The sequence below is a fragment of the Oncorhynchus gorbuscha genome, linkage group LG05 (assembly GCF_021184085.1).
Source record: "Oncorhynchus gorbuscha isolate QuinsamMale2020 ecotype Even-year linkage group LG05, OgorEven_v1.0, whole genome shotgun sequence".
Lineage (NCBI taxonomy): Eukaryota > Metazoa > Chordata > Actinopteri > Salmoniformes > Salmonidae > Oncorhynchus > Oncorhynchus gorbuscha.
In genome coordinates this window covers 65685304-65706298 of record NC_060177.1, presented here as the reverse complement: position 1 = coordinate 65706298, position 20995 = coordinate 65685304, and the positions used below count along the sequence as shown (strand labels likewise).

Below are 20995 nucleotides of genomic sequence, written 5' to 3'. Positions count from 1 at the left end.
GGGCTGCCGGTAATAATCCACTCGTTCTTTAAGGTGCTGCCGGTAATAATCCAGTCGTTCTTTAATGGGCCGCCGGTAATAATGCAGTCGTTCTTTAATGGGCTGCCGGTAATAATCCACTCGTTCTTTAATGGGCTGCCGGTAATAATCCACTCGTTCTTTAATGGGCTGCCGGTAATAATCCACTCGTTCTTTAATGGGCTGCCGGTAATAATCCAGTCGTTCTTTAATGGGCTGCTGGTAATAATCCACTCGTTCTTTAATGGGCTGCTGGTAATAATCCACTCGTTCTTTAATGGGCTGCCGGTAATTATCCAGTCATTCTTTAATGGGCTGCCGGTAATAATCCAGTCGTTCTTAATGGGCTGCCGGTAATAATCCACTCGTTCTTTAATGGACTGCCGGTAATAATCCACTCGTTCTTTAATGGGCTGCAGGTAATAATCCAGTCATTCTTTAAAGGGCTGCCGGTAATAATCCACTCATTCTTTAATGGGCTGCCGGTAATAATCCACTCATTCTTTAATGGGCTGCCGGTAATAATCCACTCATTCTTTTATCTGAATCATAAAGCCCCTTGTGCTTAAGAGCCATTGGTCAATCTCACTAAAGCAAAGGAAAATGAAGAAAGGCTCATTGTCATTTCAAGCCATACATCTTGGGGTTTTGATATCAATATAAAATGTGGCTATCAAGGCTTCTCTTTTATTTGATTTCTCATCATTTATTTCTTTTTTGGTCATTTTTCCCATAGTCCCTTTGCTGTGTGAGTTTTAGACTGTTGACGTAAGAAAGTTACATCATTCTCTTAATTACTTTTTATTCCGAGAATAGATTGTATTAGGAGAGAAAAACATTTAAATGAAGGATGTATCAACAATAGTACAAAGACCAAGGTAGAAGACAGGGATTCTGAGCATGAACGAAGGATTGCAGAGTTCCTGGCAAGGTGTCTGAATGTCTGACTGTTATGCAGGTGAATGAGGACCCAAAAGCGACTTGGCGAAAACAGAGTTTTTAATCCAGTAAAGTTACTTTACAAACAAAAGGCATAATACTACTCGTAATGACGAGAACAGACTGGAGACTTGATCAAGAACTGCAGGTTGCCTCGGGAAGGCACTTGAACGTAGCAGACTCAGACACCTGCTCACCACGCAGCATCTGAGGGAAACACGACACGACAGGGCAAAACATAGACACAGCACGGTGAACAATAGACAAGGATCCGACAGGACAGGAACGGAAAACAAGGGAAGAAATAGGGACTCTAATCAGGGGAAAAGATAAGGAACAGGTGTGGGAAGACTAAATGATTGATTAGGGGAATAGGAACAGCTGGGAGCAGGAACGGAACGATAGATAGAAGAGAGAGAGGAAGGGAGAGAGAAAAAGGGGAACGAACCTAAAAAGACCAGCAGGGGGAAAAACAAAATGACAAGACAATCTAAGACAAAACATGACACTGACGTGATCTTTAACCTCATCTATCTCTGAAGAGAGCTACGAAGTCAAAATATGAAGGAGCTAGCTTTTCTGATTGAAAAGTCACCTCATCTGTAATCTTCGAAACCCAGAACTAAGATGTTGTGTAATTGCATCAGATGCTCTGATTCTGGGGGGAAACGTGTTAGAAAATCAACTAACACGAGGAGCGGAAACAGGGCGGTAGCTCCTCCCCCTTCACTTTGCAAGTTACAGGCAAGTCTATGGCCCAAATGTCCCCTCTCCTTCCGAAATCGGGATTCGTCCAAATGATCAGTGGCAAACAAAAATGCACCGGAACATAGTTAGTCGTTGCATCCCACAGTCTATTGACAGATGCTACAATACAATTGAATGTACGTGCGTCTGTCCACAAGAGATGACCTACTCTGTAATCTCACTTTGTGAAGAGTAAGAGCTCTTCAATCAGATGTTCCTAGACATTGAATAGCAGTAAAGGAGGCCTTTGAGTGGCCATCAGCCTTATTGGTGCAGTAGTATTACATGACTGAATCCACTGAGAGTTGGAACCTGCTTCCTGTATGTCCCTGTCATTGACAGGCATTCCATTCAACCTACACCCAGATAAAAGAGCCAGTGAGCATACCCTTAACCTCCTAGCCTTCTGCTTTTAGCCTTTCCTTCTCACCATTCCCCTTTCTCTTGGTCAACCCTTCTCTCTTTTTTTATCCCTTTTCTTCACTCAACCCTCGTTTCCTCTCACGCTCCTCCTGTCAGACGAACAAACTATTGTCTTTCCCTCTGAGGCCTGGGAGAGAGCTGGCAGCCTGGAGGAGAGCCTGTGGCCCAGGGGTACCACCGGGAGGGCAGAATGAAGAGAGGGGGGCTGGGGGGCAGACGGGGAGGCTGGTTGTTACAGCAGATGGATAGAAATAGTAGTGTGCCCTGTGGAGCCTGAGCCTGGCTGTGTGTAAACAAAGCGGAAGGCTCATCTACCCACAGCGGCCATTACGGCAGCTCTCAGCATGCCGCACAGCACATCTGCCCAAGCAGGGAGCCATCACTCTCTCTTCATTACACAGCACACATAGCATTTGTATTCAGCAGGACTGCTAATGTTGAGCAGCAGAGCATCTTACAGCTGTCGAGCTCAGACAGGCAAGGTGCTGCGACATAAACGCCTTGTGCACATATTCAATAGTGAGCAGAACAAAATGAGTGTCATCCATGTTGGGTGGATTGTTGGAAGTTTTCCAGTGTAAAGCTTTCGTTAGCTTCATGCCAGGTAGCTAGCTGGGTAGATAGTTGGAGTGAGGGACAGGAGGAAGAGGCAGGGGAGGTGTCACTTTTTCTCTCTCTCCTGCAGTGAGTCTGTCAGGTCCAGAGGTCTCACGCTACACTCCCCTCCACAGTTCTACAGTCACACATCGCCATCTAGTGGACATTTATATTATCTCAAATGCACAATTGATTTTATTTAGTGTGCTGTGCTCTATCACATTCTACATGCCATACTACAGTACAGTGTTGTGCCATTAATACATTTCCCACAGGAACTGCTGCTGTCTCACCAGGGGGCACTTCTGATGCAGCACTCTGCTGGCTGACTGGCTGGCTGGCTCTAGGCACAGTTCCTCAACCAGAAATACAATTTCTAGTACTCTCACTGTGTGTGTGTGTGTGTGTGTGTGTGTGTGTGTGTGTGTGTGTGTGTGTGTGTGTGTGTGTGTGTGTGTGTGTGTGTGTGTGTGTGTGTGTGTGTGTGTGTGTGTGTGTGTGTGTGTGTGTGTGTGTGTGTGTGTGTGTGTGTGTGTGTGTGTGTGTGTGTGTGTGTGTGTTGCCTAAAACCACAATGTGTCAGTGTGAATAGCTGTGCCATCTGAAATGAACACCATTGTGTTTGTGTTTTGCAGGAGCTGCCAGAGTATGACTAGCCTGTTCAGTAACACCGTGTCCCCAGCCAAAGATGGCTGCTCCTCTCTGCCCCGCCGACCCAGCAACCTCAACAAACCTCCTCTCCGTGCCCTCTACGACCTGCTCATCGCACCTATGGAAGGGGTGAGCATATGACCTGTGTGTGTGTGCATTTGATAGAGAGGGGAGAAGGAAAGACAGAGAGAGAAAGTGTTTATACTATAGTAAGTCCAATGTCAATACCACTCATCACTCCCTGTCTCTGTTTGTCCAGGGCCTGATGCATTCCAGTGGTCCCGTGGGTAGACACAGACAGCTGATATTGGTATTGGAGGGGGAGTTGTACCTCATCCCCTTTGCCCTGCTGAAGGGCAGCTCCTCTAATGAGTACCTGTATGAACGCTTCAGCCTCATCGCCGTGCCCTCCATCCAGGGTCTGGGAATCAGCTCCAAGGTCAGAATACTTGGCTTTTATTTGAATGCCATCACTTCTTTTGTTTCTGTTACTACCACTGTCAAGCCCCTGTTACATTCTATCATCGTCATCAGGTTTCTCAATGTGTCCTCAGGGTCATTCTCGGCGGTCGGGGCCGGCTTCCTGTGGGGGCGTGTCCATGGCAGCTGTGGTGGGGAACCCTCGTCTGCCGTCGTCTGTGATGGACCGCTGGCTGTGGGGGCCCATGCCCTCGGCCGAGGAGGAGGCCCTCATGGTGTCTGAGCTGCTGGGCTGCCATCCACTGGCTGGATCCTCTGCCACCAAGGAGAGGGTGATGAGTGCCCTCACCCAAGCCGAGTGTGCCCACTTCGCTACCCACATCTCCTGGAAGCTGGCCGCCCTGGTGCTCACACCCAACCCAGAGAGCATACCCGGCGGGGCAGGGGCGGGTGTGGGGACTGGAGGGAGAGGGGCAGGGGGTGGGAAGAGAGGCAGTGGAGGCAAGGGCAGGAAGGGCTCATTTGGGAGCAGCTACACCATCCCAGAGAGCCTGCACCTGCAGGATGATGGGAGCGACGCTGAGAGTATCTGTGACAGCCCTCCCCTGCAGGAGTTCCTGCTCACCGCTGCTGATATACTGGACCTGAGGCTGCCTGTCAAACTGGTGGTGCTGGGGTGAGTGGACCAGGAGAGGGGCGGCTGGCCTAATGTGGAACACCTCTTATTTCAAGTGGTCCTGGAGAGGGGGGAACCAGATTCTATAACAAAATGTCCACTCTGTTATCCACTGATAGTTATGTAGTTATGCTGTGGTAGATAAAGATATAGTTGACAGAGCAGTAGTCTCGTATTGGTGATAGAGGGTTATGAAACCACGTTGTGTGTGTGTGTGTGTGTGTGTGTGTGTGTGTGTGTGTGTGTGTGTGTGTGTGTGTGTGTGTGTGTGTGTGTGTGTGTGTGTGTGTGTGTGTGTGTGTGTGTGTGTGTGTGTGTGTGTGTGTGTGTGTGTGTGTGTGTGTGTGTTATCTACAGCTCATACCAGGAGTCCAGTAGTAAGGTGACAGCAGACGGTGTGGTAGGTCTGACCAGGGCCTTCCTGGCTGCTGGGGCCCAGTGTGTCCTGGTGTCTCTGTGGCCTGTTCCTGTGTCAGCCTCCAAAGTGTTCGTCCATGCCTTTTACACCGCTCTGCTCAACGGGACCAAGGCCAGCGCTGCCCTCGCAGACGCCATGAAGACTGTCCAGAGCAGCAAGCAGTACTCCCACCCCTCCAACTGGGCAGGTTAGAGACATTCTAATTCCACACACTCAGTACTCCCACCCCTCCAACTGGGCAGGTTAGAGACATTCTACTTCCACACACTCAGTACTCCCACCCCTCCAACTGGGCAGGTTAGAGACATTCTACTTCCACACACTCAGTACTCCCACCCCTCCAACTGGGCAGATTAGGGACATTCTACTTCCACACTCTCAGTACTCCCACCCCTCCAACTGGGCAGGTTAGGGACATTCTACCTACTTCCACACACTCAGTACTTCCACCCCTCCAACTGGGCAGGTTAGGGACATTCTACCTACTTCCACACACTCAGTACTCCCACCCCTCCAACTGGGCAGGTTAGGGACATTCTACCTACTTCCACACACTCAGTACTCCCACCCCTCAACTGGGCAGGTTAGAGACATTCTACTTCCACACACTCAGTACTCCCACCCCTCCAACTGGGCAGGTTAGGGACATTCTACCTACTTCCACACACTCAGTACTCCCACCCCTCCAACTGGGCAGGTTAGGGACATTCTACCTACTTCCACACAATCAGATTGGCTTGGTTTGTCACCTCCAACTGAGTAGATCCCAGTTCACCCATGTTCCCAATTGTGTCATAATTACTTTCTGTTTACCCAACTGGACTCTCACTGTCTGCATCTCTCTTTTCCTCTCCTTCCTGTTGATCTTGTGGGTGTGTCTCTCCAGGCTACATGCTGATTGGTAATGATGTGAAGCTGAACAGCCCCTCGTCCCTGATTGGCCAGGCACTAGCAGAGATCCTACAGTATCCAGAAAGAGCACGGGATGCTCTGCGGGTCTTACTGCACCTTGTGAGGGTCAAATATACACACACACACACACACACACACACACACACACACACACACACACACACACACACACACACACACACACACACACACACACACACACACACACACACACACACACACACACACACACACACACACACACACACACACACACACACACTTACATTAGTCTAAATCTCCCTGTCCCCACCAGGTGGAGAAGTCTCTCCAGAGGATTCAGAACGGCCAGCGTAACTCCATGTACACGTCCCAGCAGAGTGTGGAGAACAAGGTGGGGGGCGTCCCAGGCTGGCATGCCCTGCTGACCGCTGTGGGCTTCCGCCTGGACTCGGCTGGCACCGGCATCCCTGCTGCTGTTTTCTTCCCCACAGCAGACCCTGGAGACAGGCTGCAGCAGTGTAGCACCACCCTGCAGTCAATACTTGGTAGGCACTGGGCCTTGGCAGGAGGACATGGGACTGGGGACAGGACAGTGAGATGGAGAACAGCTCCAAACATGAACTGGGCCTCCATCTTTCTACTATAGAATATCAAAAGTTACAATACTGCTTATCAGGTGGCTTTGTGTGCTTTTTACCAACACACAGATAGTATAACCAGTTTTTACTCTTCTACTGAATGTATGGTATATTAAATGCAGCTTGAAAGAATGCTGAATAATGAACCATGTGCTTTCATCTTGTCTCCCAGGTCTACCGCCCCCAGCTCTCCAAGCCCTGTGTAAACTCATCACCGCCTCCGAGGCAGGAGAGCAGCTCATCAACCGGGTAGGCCCCAGCACCACAGCAGCACAGTGTTACTGCTCACCACTGGAGTCTAGTATTTAGTGTCTTGCAACTCCAAAGAGGGAGACGTTGTGTGTTATGAAGGAAACAGAAACCCGACTCTTCCCATTATCTGAGCCGCTGGGGACTTACTTCATTTTTTATATATATATTTTTTTATTTAACCAGACAAGTCAGTTAAGAACAAATTCTTAATTACAATGACGGAAAATTGTGCGCCGCCCTATGGGACTCCCAATCACTGCCAGATGTTATACAGCCTGGATTCAAACCAGGGACTGTAGGGACGCCTCTTGCACTGAGATGCAATGCCTTAGACCACTACGCCACTCAGGAGCCCTTAAAGGCCCAGTGCAGTCAAAATTCAGTGTTCCTGTGTTTTGTACCATATTGTACAACAGCTGATGAAAATAACACTGTAAAAGTGTGTTATTTCCTGATAGTTGTTGGTTGAAAATACAATCTACACAGGACCTTCTAATCAGCCTGTTTGTATGGGTGGCGTTTCAGCCTGCCTGGTGACATCACCAGGCGATACATTAGATCAATAACGGTTCATTTTACTGTATTTATTTATCTGTATGTATTGTCCCCCACGATGAAATCGGGGAGGGGACTGTGGATCTGTCTCCGTCTGTTATTATGTTCTTACAATAGTCGCGATATATCAGACAGCATTGCGTCTTGGCTTAGAGATCTGACATTTGCAAAATTGTACTGATTGTCCCAAAAGGAGAGGAGAGCTATAGTAATGAAATTAGATACCCTAACCCTACATACGATAGTCACACAATATATCTCAGACACCACTGGCCCGATCTTGCCGAAACTTGGGTGAATGATGCGTCTTGTCATAGAGATCTGTCATGTTTACTGTTGTTTTTATTTTATTTGTACTTTTTACTACTATAGGGCTATTGTTATTGCTATTATTATTGCTATTGTTATTGCTATTATTATTGCTATTATTATTGCTATTGTTATTGCTATTATTATTGCTATTGTTATTGCTATTGTTATTGCTATTGTTATTGCTATTATTATTGCTATTGTTATTGCTATTATTATTGCTATTGTTATTGCTATTATTATTGCTATTGTTATTGCTATTGTTATTGCTATTATTATTGCTATTATTATTGCTATTGCTATTGTTATTGCTATTATTATTGCTATTATTATTGCTATTGTTATTGCTATTATTATTGCTATTGTTATTGCTATTATTATTGCTATTGTTATTGCTATTATTATTGCTATTGTTATTGCTATTGTTATTGCTATTATTATTGCTATTATTATTGCTATTGCTATTGTTATTGCTATTATTATTGCTATTATTATTGCTATTGTTATTGCTATTATTATTGCTATTGTTATTGCTATTATTATTGCTATTGTTATTGCTATTATTATTGCTATTGTTATTGCTATTATTATTGCTATAGTTATTGTTATTATTATTGCTTGGATAACCTTATCTACTATTATGTCAGGATTTTTGTTTTTCATTTTTTATGAGGTATCACTGACTGAATTATCGCTGTGAATCATTGTAATGTTTGCCTATGTGTCAATTGTTTCATTAAGGGATGGGTTGCCAACTGGAGATTTGACACTAAAATACAATTTCATTAATGAATTATTTCATTCAATCAATCATTCATTCATGAATTAATTCAACAAAGAGAGTCCCAAACCTCTCTGCCAATAACAACTAGTTTTAAGTTTTCCCCTACCCACTCAGATCACTCCAAGACAGTCCTAAATTGCTTGAGAAATAAACTCAGCAAAAACAATAAACGTCCTCTCACTGTCAACTGCGTTGATTTTCAGCAAACTTAACACGTGTAAATATTTGTATGAACATAAGAAGATTCAACAACTGAGACATAAACTGAACAAGTTCCACAGACATGTGACTAACAGAAATGGAGTAATGTGTCCCTGAACAAAGGGGGGGTCAAAATCAAAAGTAACAGTCAGTGTCTGGTGTGGCCACCAGCTGCATTAAGTACTGCAGTGCATCTCCTCCTCATGGACTGCACCAGATTTGCCAGTTCTTGCTGTGAGATGTTACCCCACTCTTCCACCAAGGCACCTACAAGTTCCCGGACATTTCTGGGGGAAATGGCCCGAGCCCTCACCCTCCGATCCAACAGTTCCCAGACGTGCTCAATGGGATTGAGATCCAGGCTCTTCGCTGGCCATGGCAGAACACTGACATTACTGTCTTGCAGGGAATCAGAATCAGCACAGAATGAGCAGTATGGCTGGTGGCATTGTCATGCTGGAGGGTCATGTCAGGATGACCCTGCAGGAAGGGCACCACATGAGGGAGAAGGATGTCTTCTCTGTAACGCACAGCGTTGAGATTGCCTGCAATGACAACAGGCTCAGTCCAATGATGCTGTGACACACCGCCTCAGACCATGACGGACCCTCCACCTCCAAATCGATCCTGCTCCAGAGTACAGGCCATGGTGTAACGCTCATTACTTCGACGATAAACGCAAATCCGACCATCATCCCTGGTGAGACAAAACCGTGACTCGTCAGTGAAGAGCACTTTTTGCCAGTCCTGTCTGGTTCAGTAACGGTGGGTTTGTGCCCATAGGTGACGTTGTTGCCGGTGATGTCTGGTGAGGACCTGCCTTACAACAGACCTACAAGCCCCCAGTCCAGCCTCTCTCAGCCTATTGTGGACTGTCTGAGCACTGATGGAGGGATTGTGCGTTCCTGGTGTAACTCGGGCAATTGTTGTTGCCATCCATCCAGAAAGGGATTTGGGCTTTTGTTTCAACATTGGTGACCGTAACATTTGAAACATTCCAAGCATGAGATATTCCTGACATCACACCGCATAGGCAACTATGCATGGTGATTCAATGGTTTTGTGTAATATGTGTCTAATGTATGACACACCACCCATCAGTTGTGTTTTTCTGTTTCCCTGTGTGCCCTTTGTGTCCCCATTGGACCTGGTCTCCTCTGCTCTTTGTGAATGGCCTGTCATGTATGCATGCACTAAAAGCCTCTTCTCTCTCTCCTGCCCCTGTCTCTAACTTGCGGTCTGAAGGCTGTTAAAAATATGGTGGGAATGGTAAGTGTGCCTCCCCTCCCCCTCTACACCTCATCCCACCTCATCCCACCCCTCTCCATTTCACTGCTGGTTTAAACCAAAGCACAATCCTCTTGCATCATCTTTAACTGAGCAATAGATGCATGTGAAGCACGCTCTGTTCTTTAGCATTTACAGTATGTACTGTATGTAGGTGTCTTGTGGTGTGATTTTCATATAAGTCCTTGGGCTTCCAATCTCACCTTTATGAGTGTTCTTGGGTTTACAACCCTGTTTCACTCAAGGTCAGGATGAAAGGATGAACATTCCGCGTATAAACAAACAGAGCACGAACAGAGAAGAGAAAGGGAAGAGGGCATGTTAATCAAGTGGTGACATTACTTCAGGTCAGTTTGACAAAGGTTTCTCTGTTCCAGGCTGAATAATCCCTAAACAGTGAGGGTGAGTGTGGCCCGGGGGTCACGTGTTAAAATCCCACAGAGGAGGAGGAGATGGTTCCCTCCTAATCTAAATCACCCTGTGCCACCCTCCACAGTAAAACTACTGTAGTTCTGATAGGCTGAAGAGCCAATCCCCTGGGAACTAACATCAACAGGGTCAAAGGGCAGAGGCAGAGTTACTAAACCTGCCAAAAATGAACATTCCTCTGCCACAACAGAGATGGGCATGGTGGAAGTCATTTTATGACACTGGTGTATGGAGGAAAACAGTTGACTTGAGCACAAGCATCACACATTTGTCAGTTTTGTTCTACTTTACTACTTAAAAAGTATATCCACTTGATCTATCAGTAGCAATTGATTCCATCAACAACTCAGGTCCATAAAAGTTGGTATAGACCAGTTAAAGGTATATAGCTTCTTCCTTTACTCCTGTCTGACCTCCTGTATTTCTCTCCTCTTCTGTCCCTCCAGCTCCACCAGGTGCTGGTCCAGCTTCAGACAGGGGAGAAGGAGCAGGACTTCTCTCTGCTGCCCATCCAAGTGTCCATCAGTGTGCAGCTCTGGAGACTGCCAGGCTGCCATGAATTTCTGGCTGCACTAGGTGAGATACAGTATATCAATAAAATAATTATCCAAATGGATATCATTTCCTAATTTGTCAGTAGTAGGAGCAGCTGTATGTATGCTAGGCAGGTATGTGTGCTGTATGTGTGCTAGGCAGGTATGTGTGCTGTATGTGTGCTAGGCAGGTATGTGTGCTGTTTGTATGCTAAGCAGGTATGTGTGCTGTATGTATGCTAGGCAGGTATGTGTGCTGTATGTGTGCTAGGCAGGTATGTGTGCTGTTTGTATGCTAAGCAGGTATGTGTGCTGTATGTATGCTAGGCAGGTATGTGTGCTGTATGTGTGCTAGGCAGGTATGTGTGCTGTTTGTATGCTAAGCAGGTATGTGTGCTGTATGTATGCTAGGCAGGTATGTGTGCTGTATGTAGGCTAGGCAGGTATGTGTGCTGTATGTATGCTAAGCAGGTATGTGTGCTGTATGTATGCTAAGCAGGTATGTGTGCTGTATGTATGCTAGGCAGGTATGTGTGCTGTATGTATGCTAGGCAGGTATGTGTGCTGTTTGTATGCTAGGCAGGTATGTGTGCTGTTTGTATGCTAGGCAGGTATGTGTGCTGTATGTATGCTAGGCAGGTATGTGTGCTGTTTGTATGCTAGGCAGGTATGTGTGCTGTATGTATGCTAAGCAGGTATGTGTGCTGTGTGCTGTATGCTAGGCAGGTATGTGTGCTGTTTGCTATGCTAGGCAGGTATGTGTGCTGTTTGTATGCTAGGCAGGTATGTGTGCTGTTTGTAGGCAGGTATGTGTGCTGTTTGTATGCTAGGCAGGTATGTGTGCTGTATGTATGCTATGCAGGTATGTGTGCTGTATGTATGCTATGCAGGTATGTGTACTGTATGTATGCTAGGCAGGTATGTGTGCTGTTTGTATGCTAGGCAGGTATGTGTGCTGTAGGTGTGCTAGGCAGGTACGTGTACTGTATGTGTGCTGTATGTATGCTAGGCAGGTTTGTGTGCTGTATGTATTCTAGGCAGGTATGTGTGCTGTATGTATGCTAGACAGGTATGTGTGCTGCAGGTATGTGTGCTGTATGTATGCTGGGCAGGTATGTGTGCTGTGTGTATGCTAGGCAGGTATGTGTGCTGTATGTGTTCTGTATGTATGTTAGACAGGTATGTGTGCTGTATGTGTTCTGTATGTATGCTAGGCAGGTATGTGTGCTGTATGTGTTCTGTATGTATGTTAGACAGGTATGTGTGCTGTATGTGTTCTGTATGTATGCTAGACAGGTATGTGTGCTGTATGTGTTATGTATGTATGCTGGGCAGGTATGTGTGCTGTGTGTATGCTAGGCAGGTATGTGTGCTGTATGTGTTCTGTATGTATGCTAGGCAGGTATGTGTGCTGTATGTGTTCTGTATGTATGCTAGGCAGGTATGTGTGCTGTATGTGTTCTGTATGTATGCTAGGCAGGTATGTGTGCTGTATGTGTTCTGTATGTATGCTAGGCAGGTATGTGTGCTGTATGTGTTCTGTATGTATGTTAGACAGGTATGTGTGCTGTATGTGTTCTGTATGTATGCTAGGCAGGTATGTGTGCTGTATGTGTTCTGTATGTATGCTAGGCAGGTATGTGTGCTGTATGTATGCTAGGCAGGTATGTGTGCTGTATGTGTTCTGTATGTATGTTAGACAGGTATGTGTGCTGTATGTATGTTAGACAGGTATGTGTTCTGTATGTATGTTAGACAGGTATGTTTGCTGTATGTGTGCTAGGCAGGTATGTGTGCTGTATGTATGCTAGGCAGGTATGTGTGCTGTATGTGTTCTGTATGTATGTTAGGCAGGTATGTGTGCTATATGTGTTCTGTATGTATGTTAGACAGGTATGTGTGCTGTATGTGTGCTAGGCAGGTATGTGTGCTGTATGTGTTCTGTATGTATGTTAGACAGGTATGTGTTCTGTATGTATGTTAGACAGGTATGTGTGCTGTATGTGTGCTTGTCAGGTATGTGTGCTGTATGTTCTCTAGGCAGGTATGCTGGCAGGTATGTGTGCTGTATGTATGCTAGGCAGGTATGTGTGCTGTATGTGTGCTGTATGTGTTCTGTATGTATGTTAGACAGGTATGTGTTCTGTATGTATGTTAGACAGGTATGTGTTCTGTATGTATGTTAGACAGGTATGTGTGCTGTATGTGTGCTTGTCAGGTATGTATATATATAGTATATAGTATATAGTATATAGTATAGTATATATGCCATTTAGCAGACGCTTTTATCCAAAGCGACTTACAGTCATGTGTGCATACATTCTACGTATGGGTGGTCCCGGGATGTGTGCTGTATGTTCTCTAGGCAGGTATGCTGGCAGGTATGTGTGCTGTATGTATGCTAGGCAAGTATGTGTGCTGTATGTGTGCTAGGCTGGTAGAGTAACTGTCCTGTGTGTGTGCAGGATTTGACCTGTGTGAGGTGGGTCAGGAGGAGGTGGTACTGAAGACGGGCAAGCAAGCCAACCGCCGCACCATGCACTTTGCCCTCCAGTCCCTGCTGGCACTGTTTGGTATGTATTGTATTTGTAGATACACAGTGATTAATGATTATAGTTGACTGATACATAATACATTACTGTATACCATAACATGTTTACCCTTACAATTATTTTCCACTCTTCCCCCTCCCCCTGGCTCTCCCTCTCTCTCCCAGACTCCACAGAGCTGCCAAAGCGTCTCAGCCTGGACAGCTCGTCCTCCCTGGAGTCTCTGGCCTCGGCCCAGTTTGTCTCCAACCCCCTACCACTTGGCTACCCCAGCCTGCCCTTCTCCCCACCCTGCCTGGACAGTCTGGCCTCAGACGCCATCTCCGTCTACAGCCTGAGCTCCGTGGCCTCCACCATGAGCTTTGCCTCCAAATCAGAGTGTGACTTCCTGGGCCATCGACAGCGTGGTGGGGCCACAGCACACTTTTCTGCCCACAAGCACCCGCACATTCCCCGCAGTCGCTCCTCTCCTCACGGGGCGGCTGCAGCAGCAGCAGGTGTGGGCCGGGGAGAGGACGAGGAGTATGAAGGCTTTTCCATAATCAGCAGTGAGCCTCTGGGAAGCCACTGTGACTCCCTGCCTCTACCTCCGGGTCACGGGCAGCGCCACCTCCACCGTGGGGGCAGGGGTGTTGTCAGTAGTTCCAGCTCGGGCACTGGTAGGGGTTACCAGGTGTCTGTGTCATCTCGAGGCAGTGTCAGCACCCCCACCTCCCCGGTCAAGACCAGCCTGGTTCCCAGCCCCAACCCTCCCCTCCAGAAGGTGCCAGGCAAGGTGAGCAGCTCAGACACAGGTGAGTCGGACCAGTCCAGCACTGAGACAGATAGCACCGTCAAGTCCCAGGAGGAGAAGACTGTCCCTCTGGACCCCCAGGAGCTGGCCCAGAAGATTCTGGAGGAGACCCAGAACCACCTGCGGGCGGTGGGGAGTTTACAACAGGCTGGGGCTGAGGGGGTTGCAGCTGGAGCTACCTCAGCCAGGAGCTCTGCCTTCCGCTCCTCAGAGACCAGCGCCTTCAGCCGTCCCAGCAGCAGCGCCAGTGTCCGTGTCCAGTCCTCCCCACGACCCAAACCTCCATCCCGCTCTTCCTCCCTGCAGAAGATCAGCTCTGGTTACAACAGCCCTGCAGCCTCGGAGACCTCTCTAAAGGATGGCAGTCACCCCTCCCCCACCCTGGACAGCCACGCCCAGTTCAAGCTCAAATACCCCAGCTCCCCCTATAGTGGTCACATCTCCCGCTCTCCCAGTAACGTGTCCCCCAGCTCTGGCCACCAGTCCCCGGCTTGCAGTGCCCCATCCCCAGCTCTCTCCTACTCCTCCACGGGCTCTGCCTGCTCCAGCCCTGCCGATGCCCCAGACCTGGACCGCCTCAGGAGGGGCGTCATCGATGAGAAGGTTGTGGCCATCCACAGCCTGAAGACATTCTGGGCCAACACAGCGTCCCAGCAACAGCAGCAGCATCTGGGTCCAGTCCGGGCTCTCCGTGGCGCCCCAGGACCCCTGGTCTCTGCCAAGAGAGATGTGCTGAGCCTTCTGAACCTCTCCCCACGACACTGCTCCCCCAGCGACGCCCAAGACAGCCTGGAGCTGCGGGAGCTGGGGCTGCAGTCGTTGGACAGGGGCAACAAGAACCCTTCCAATGGACACAACCCCAGAAAGATGGCCCCCTCGCCCTCTATTTCCACTAGCAGCAGCCCTGGTGCTCGCTCTATCAGACTACCTGCTGGCAATGGATACAAGTTCCTCTCCCCTGGCAGGTTTTTCCCATCCTCCAAATGCTGAGACACTTTAAATGTCCTCTTTCCTGTATTTTGCCTACCACTTGTTATCCTTTGTACTGGGGGAGTTGGGCACTTTCTGGAGGGTCACGATTGGCCCACCGAACTTGATTGACAATGAAAAGTACATAATCAGCCAATGAGAGTGATCCCTCAGAGGCTCATGAATGCTTAGAAAGTGTCTCGTCATTGTACCCATAACACTGTCAATGGCAATGAGAAATACTCAAAGACCTGATACTGTGTTTGTTTGTGTGTGTGTGTCAGGTAGACTTCAATGCCAATCGGTATTTCCTCCAAAAAATGTGCTATTTGTGTGGGCCAAGATGAAACCGCTCCAACTGGTCTCCTCCATTCTATTTTTGTTTCAATTTAATGATTATTGTTATTATTATTGTTTGTTATTAATATTAATATTATTATAATTATTATTGTTTTGTAAATTAAATCCATTGTTTCACAATCAGTATTAAGTGTTTTTATATTATAAAAAAAGTTAACAAAATTGTACCATGTAAAGATGGATAAATAAAAAATAAATAAAAAATATTACATATTTTTTATTGAAATAGAAACTGGCATTTTGCCTGATTTCTTTGTGAATTGAGTGTCTGCTCCACAGCATGGATTCCCTTGCTATTCAATGTTAAAGTACCATGTATGACTTTTTTGTCCATGATTTTGGAAATTAAACAAGGAATTGTCATGACAACCATCTCTGTCATTTATCAGTAAACCTGTTTCAATAAAAATCATGTTTGCTTTCTAATATTTTAGCCTTATTTTATTGCGTTGACGATTTAGCATGCTTATGACAATGCTGTATCACTGCATTAATGACTTTGGAAAAATCTTGTGACCACAATACACTGTGGGCAGTGCAATTACACATCAGAGTAGAAGTGCTCACCGAGATATTGTAAGATGAACACATTAATGGTAAGTTGCTTTGGATAAGAGTGTCTGCTAAATAACTAAAATGTTAGTGTAAAATTAGTGCTGATCTAGCATTAGGTCCTCCCTCTACATGTAATCTTAATAATTAAGCTCTAAAACTGATCCTAGATCAGCACTCGTACTCTGAGACGTTTTATGAATACAGGCCCTGTGCTCCAGTGACGTGTGGTGAGGTCGGTGGCTGGGTAGGCATGGGCTATTATCACAAATAAACCTTAATGAAGCCCAAGTTCACCATACAACAGATACAGTTGAAGTCGGAAGTTTACATACACTTAAGGTTGAAGTCATTAAAACTCGCTTTTCAACCATTCCACAAATTTCTTGTTAACAAACTAGTTTTGGCAAGTCGGTGCATGACACAAGTAATTTTTCCAACAATTGTTTACAGACAGATTACTTCACTTATAATTCACTGAATTACAAATCCAGTGGGTCATAAGTTTACATACACTAAGTTGACTGTGCCTTAGAAACAGCTTGCAAAATTCCAGAAAATGATGTCATGGCTTTAGAAGCTTCTCATAGGCTAATTTAAATCATTTGAGTCAATTGGAGGTGTACCTGTGGATGTATTTCAAGGCCTACCTTCAAACTCTGTGTCTCTGCTTGAAAATCAAAAGAAATCAGCCAAGACCTCAAGAAAGAAATGAGAGACCTCCACAAGTCTAGTTCATCCTTGGGAGCAAGTTCAAATGCCATGTTCATCTGTACAAACAATAGTACGCAAGTATAAACACCATGGGACCACGCAGCCATCATGCCGCTCAGGATGGAGACGCGTTCTGACTCCTAGAGATGAGCGTACCTTGGTGCGAAAAGTGCAAATCAATCCCAGAACAACAGCAAAGGACCTTGTGAAGATGCTGGAAGAAACCGGTACAAAAGTATCTATATCCACAGTAAACCGAGTTCTATACCGACATAACCTGAAAGGCCGTTCAGCCAGGAAGACGCCACTGCTCAAAAACCGCCATAAAAAAAGCCAGACTATGGTTTGCAACTGCACATGGGGACGAAGATCGTACTTTCTGGAGAAATGTCCTCTGATCTGATTAAACAATAATATAACTGTTTGGCCATAATGACCATCGTTATGTTTGGAGGAAAAAGGGGGAGGCTCGCAAGCCGAAGAAAATCATCCCAAGTTTGGAGCAGGGGGGTGGCAGCATCATGTTGTGTGGGTGCTTTGTTGCAGGAGGGACTGGTGCACTTCACAAAATAGATGGCATCATGAGGACGGGAAATTATGTGGATATATTGAAGAAACATCTCAAGACATCAGTCAGGATGTTAAACTTGGTTGCAAATGGGTCTTCCAAATGGACAATGACCTCAAGCATTCTTTCAAAGTTGTGGAAAAATGGCTTAAGGACAATAAAGTCAAGGTATTGGAGTGGCCATCACAAAGCCCTGACCTCAATCTCATAGAAAATTTGTGAGCAGAACTGAAAAAGCGTGTGCGAGCATGGAGGCCTACAAACCTGACTCAGTTACACCAGCTCTGTCAGGAGGAATGGGCCAAAATTCACCCAACGTATTGTGGGAAGCTTGTGGAAGGCTACCTGAAACATTTGACTCAAGTTAAACAAATTAAAGGCAATGCTATGAAATACTAAGTGAGTGTATGTAAACTTCTGACCCACTGGGAATGTGATGAAAGAAATAAAAGCTGAAAAAAATAATTCTCTACTATTATTCTGACATTTCACATTCTTAAAATAAAGTGGTGATCCTAGCTGACCTAAGACAGAGAATTTTTACTTGGATTAAATGTCAGGAATTGTGAAAAACTGAGTTTAAATGTATTTGGCAAAGGTGTATGTAAACGTCCAACTTCAACTGTAGCCCCAACAACCAGAGAGACAAAGACTATTAACCAAAGATTTTTTTTCTTTCAAAGATTTTTATTGAACACACACAAGAATGGTGTATAAGTATAAAATACAGGTATACAATTGTTATCTAAACATAAAAGAGCAGACAGGAACAACAAGACCCAGAATTCTGGGTACAAAACAAATAATACAAAACAGACATACAGAACCCCCCACTTTACCCCCCCCCCCTTTATTCCCCCCCAACTGCTCGGGTGGCAGGGCCAGTACATGTTGCCCAAAGGTAGATTAAAATATTACAATTGAGAGTGCGTTAAAATGTACAAATTCACAGCGCCGACTCGTCCAAGTAGGAGAAGAAAGGCTGCCAGATTGATCAAATGTTGATAATTTATTGTCCAGAATATATCTAATTCTTTCTAAGTGTACAGTGTTTGCCAATTCACTGAGCCATAATTTGGTAGAGGGCGCTTCCCTCCTTTTCCAAAACAACAAGATTTGTTTATTTGCCGAAATGAGACTGTAAGAGAATAGTTGTTTTTGGGGGTTGGTTAATCTGTTTAGGGAATCAGACACTCCTTGAAGTCTCCAACACTGCAGAGAGGATCATAAAAATTCCACACCAATTACCATACAAGCTAGAGCATAGGGCAAAGCAGTGGAGTAGTGTACCCTGCACAGCCTGACATTTATCACACATAGGGGATGTATCAGGAAATATCCTATGCAGTATAGTTTTGGAATAGTGTAATCTGTGTAATACCTTGAATTGTATGAGACGATGTCTGGGGTTAATGGAGCTATTGTGTATAAACTCCAAGCTCTCTTCCCAGTCTGCCACCAAAATGTCAGTGAAAAAATGTCAATGAAAAGCGTCATATAGACGCGATATCAGTTTGTCTGAGGTGGGGCATATTTTTATGCATCCGTCAAACATGGAAGGTTTAGCATTCCCAAATGTTGGGAGGTGTTTTCTAACATAGTCTCTAATTTGTAGGTATCTGAAAAAGTTACTTCTGGGAAGATTATACGTTTCCCTCAACAACTCAAAGGAAGTAAAGGTCCCTTCTATATATAAATCCCATATGGTACGTCCCCAGCTCTCCCCATCGCTCAAAGGTGTTATCAAGGTTAGAGGGGGCAAAGGTCTAAGCTCAAAGTGGACTTTAATTTGCTTCCAGATTCAGACTGTGCTATGTATAATAGGATTGTTACAATAAAGTGACATCTCCAGATTGATAGGCGACAAAATCACAGCGCCAATAGAGAAGGGATGACACTCCTCACGCTCCATAGTAAGCCAGCTGGATGACGGAAGTGTGTCATCCAGCTAAAACGTAACAGCGCGGAGGTTAGCGGCCCAGTAATAAAATATAAAATTTGGGAGAGACAATCCTCCTTCCATCTTGGATTTACAGAGGTCTTTTTTACCTATCCTTTGTGTTTTATAATCCCAGAGCAGTTGTGGGAAGAAACCATTTTAATGGCATTAATTCTTCCGAGCAGAGAAATTGGGAGAGTTCTCCAAAATTGTATGTTTGCCTTGAGTTTTTGCATCAGAGAGGGGAAATTCTCTTTAAATAGTAAGGTGTATTGTTTGGTAACTACAATTCCTAGGTAGGTACATTTTTCTGAAGATGACTTAACTAGAGATGTTCTAGCCAGGAGGTGTTTTGCAACCGTATGGGCATTAATTCACTCTTGTTCCAATGTATTCTGTATCCCGAGAAGGTACCAAATAAATGGATCACATCAAGAATAGCTGGAATACTAGCCTGGGGTTCTGTTACATAGAGGAGGATGTCGTCTGCGTATAGGTAAATCTTATTTAGAGTATCTTTAGTATTATAGCCGTGTATTGCTGCATGAGATCTAATCGCCTGAGCTAGAGGTTCAATAATTAGGGCGAAGAGCATAGGCGACAGCGCACAACCCTGCCTTGTCCCTCTGTAAAGGTTCAATCGGGGCGACAATGATTGGTTAGTGAGTATTCTCACACAGGGGTACCTATATAAAAGCTGGATCCAATTTATGAACCCATCTCCAATATTACATTTCTGTAGGACCTTGAATAGATAGGGCCACTCAACTTGGTGATAGAGGAATTCTAAATTCCTTTAATGTTTTAATTGCCAAAACCAATTAGCACTCATTTCTAATTCATTAATGAATTGTAAGTTCATTAATTATGCATGAAGTAGATCGAGACCAGTCTTAAAAGCCAGGTTAAAGAGCGTTTAATTCCAGAGAGTACTAACTACATACACAGATTTCCACAGGTTATAAACTCAAAATGACATCATCAGTTTCCCACGATAGCCCCGTTGTTTTTTTGTTTAGGTCCGGAGATGCTTTCCACTCCCCTCATAAACCAGACATTACAACCTGTCTAGAAGATATACTTTTCTCTCACCAATGGAACAAAACCCAAACATTCTTATCTTGTCTGAAAAGCTTTCTCTCCCCCTTGACCTTCCCAAGAGGCACAGACAATCAAATTAGTTCTGCTTACATTTTCAGTAACAGCTTAACCAATAACTTTTACTTTTCATATCATAACATAATAGTATTAGACTCAATGGTTCTAATCAATAATGTATACATAATTAATCATCTTAACTACGATTTCCTCTAACTTGGTCAAAGGCCTTTTCGGCGTCAAGAGATATAACGGCAAGGTCCACGTTGGGTAACCTCTGAGAATACATAATGTTGAAGAGGCGTCTTAGATTGAAGAATGAGTTTCTGTTAGGGATAAAGCCGGTCTGGTCCGAATGGACCAATTTGCCAATTAAAGTGCTAAGCTTGTTAGCCAGAGTTTTTGCTAAAATATTTTGGTCTGTATTAAGGAGAGATATTGGTCTGTATGACCCTACCTCTTCTGGATCTTTACCCTTCTTATGTATAACTGTAATGAACGCTTCGTCCAAAGTAGAAGGGAGAGCTCCATCCTCATTGGCCTGAATCAACATTTTGTGCAGATAGGGAGAGAGCATGTTGCTGAATGTTTTATAGAATTCACCAGGGTATCCATCTGGGCCCGGGGTCTTGCCACTCTTTAGAGATTTAATTGTTTCTCAAATTTCTTCAAGAGATATTTC

General features: G+C 45.3%; 1 protein-coding gene across 3 annotated transcripts in view; it reads left to right on the top strand.

Moving 5' to 3' along the window:
- LOC124036315 (tetratricopeptide repeat protein 28-like) overlaps nucleotides 1–15847 on the top strand; it is a 373393-nt gene extending 357546 nt beyond the window's left edge. For 2 of the 3 annotated variants that reach the window (XM_046350741.1, XM_046350743.1), the window contains 11 exons: nucleotides 3360–3504; nucleotides 3635–3814; nucleotides 3930–4471; nucleotides 4829–5076; nucleotides 5776–5900; nucleotides 6097–6328; nucleotides 6594–6670; nucleotides 9768–9791; nucleotides 10685–10814; nucleotides 13237–13344; nucleotides 13488–15847. In XM_046350741.1, the coding sequence (XP_046206697.1) occupies nucleotides 3360–3504; nucleotides 3635–3814; nucleotides 3930–4471; nucleotides 4829–5076; nucleotides 5776–5900; nucleotides 6097–6328; nucleotides 6594–6670; nucleotides 9768–9791; nucleotides 10685–10814; nucleotides 13237–13344; nucleotides 13488–15103 (3427 nt within the window). In that variant the 3' untranslated portion in view covers nucleotides 15104–15847. The remainder of the gene's footprint in view (nucleotides 1–3359; nucleotides 3505–3634; nucleotides 3815–3929; nucleotides 4472–4828; nucleotides 5077–5775; nucleotides 5901–6096; nucleotides 6329–6593; nucleotides 6671–9767; nucleotides 9792–10684; nucleotides 10815–13236; nucleotides 13345–13487) is intronic. The other variant, XM_046350742.1, reaches the window with a different exon arrangement.
- The last annotated feature ends 5148 nt before the right edge of the window (nucleotides 15848–20995 follow it).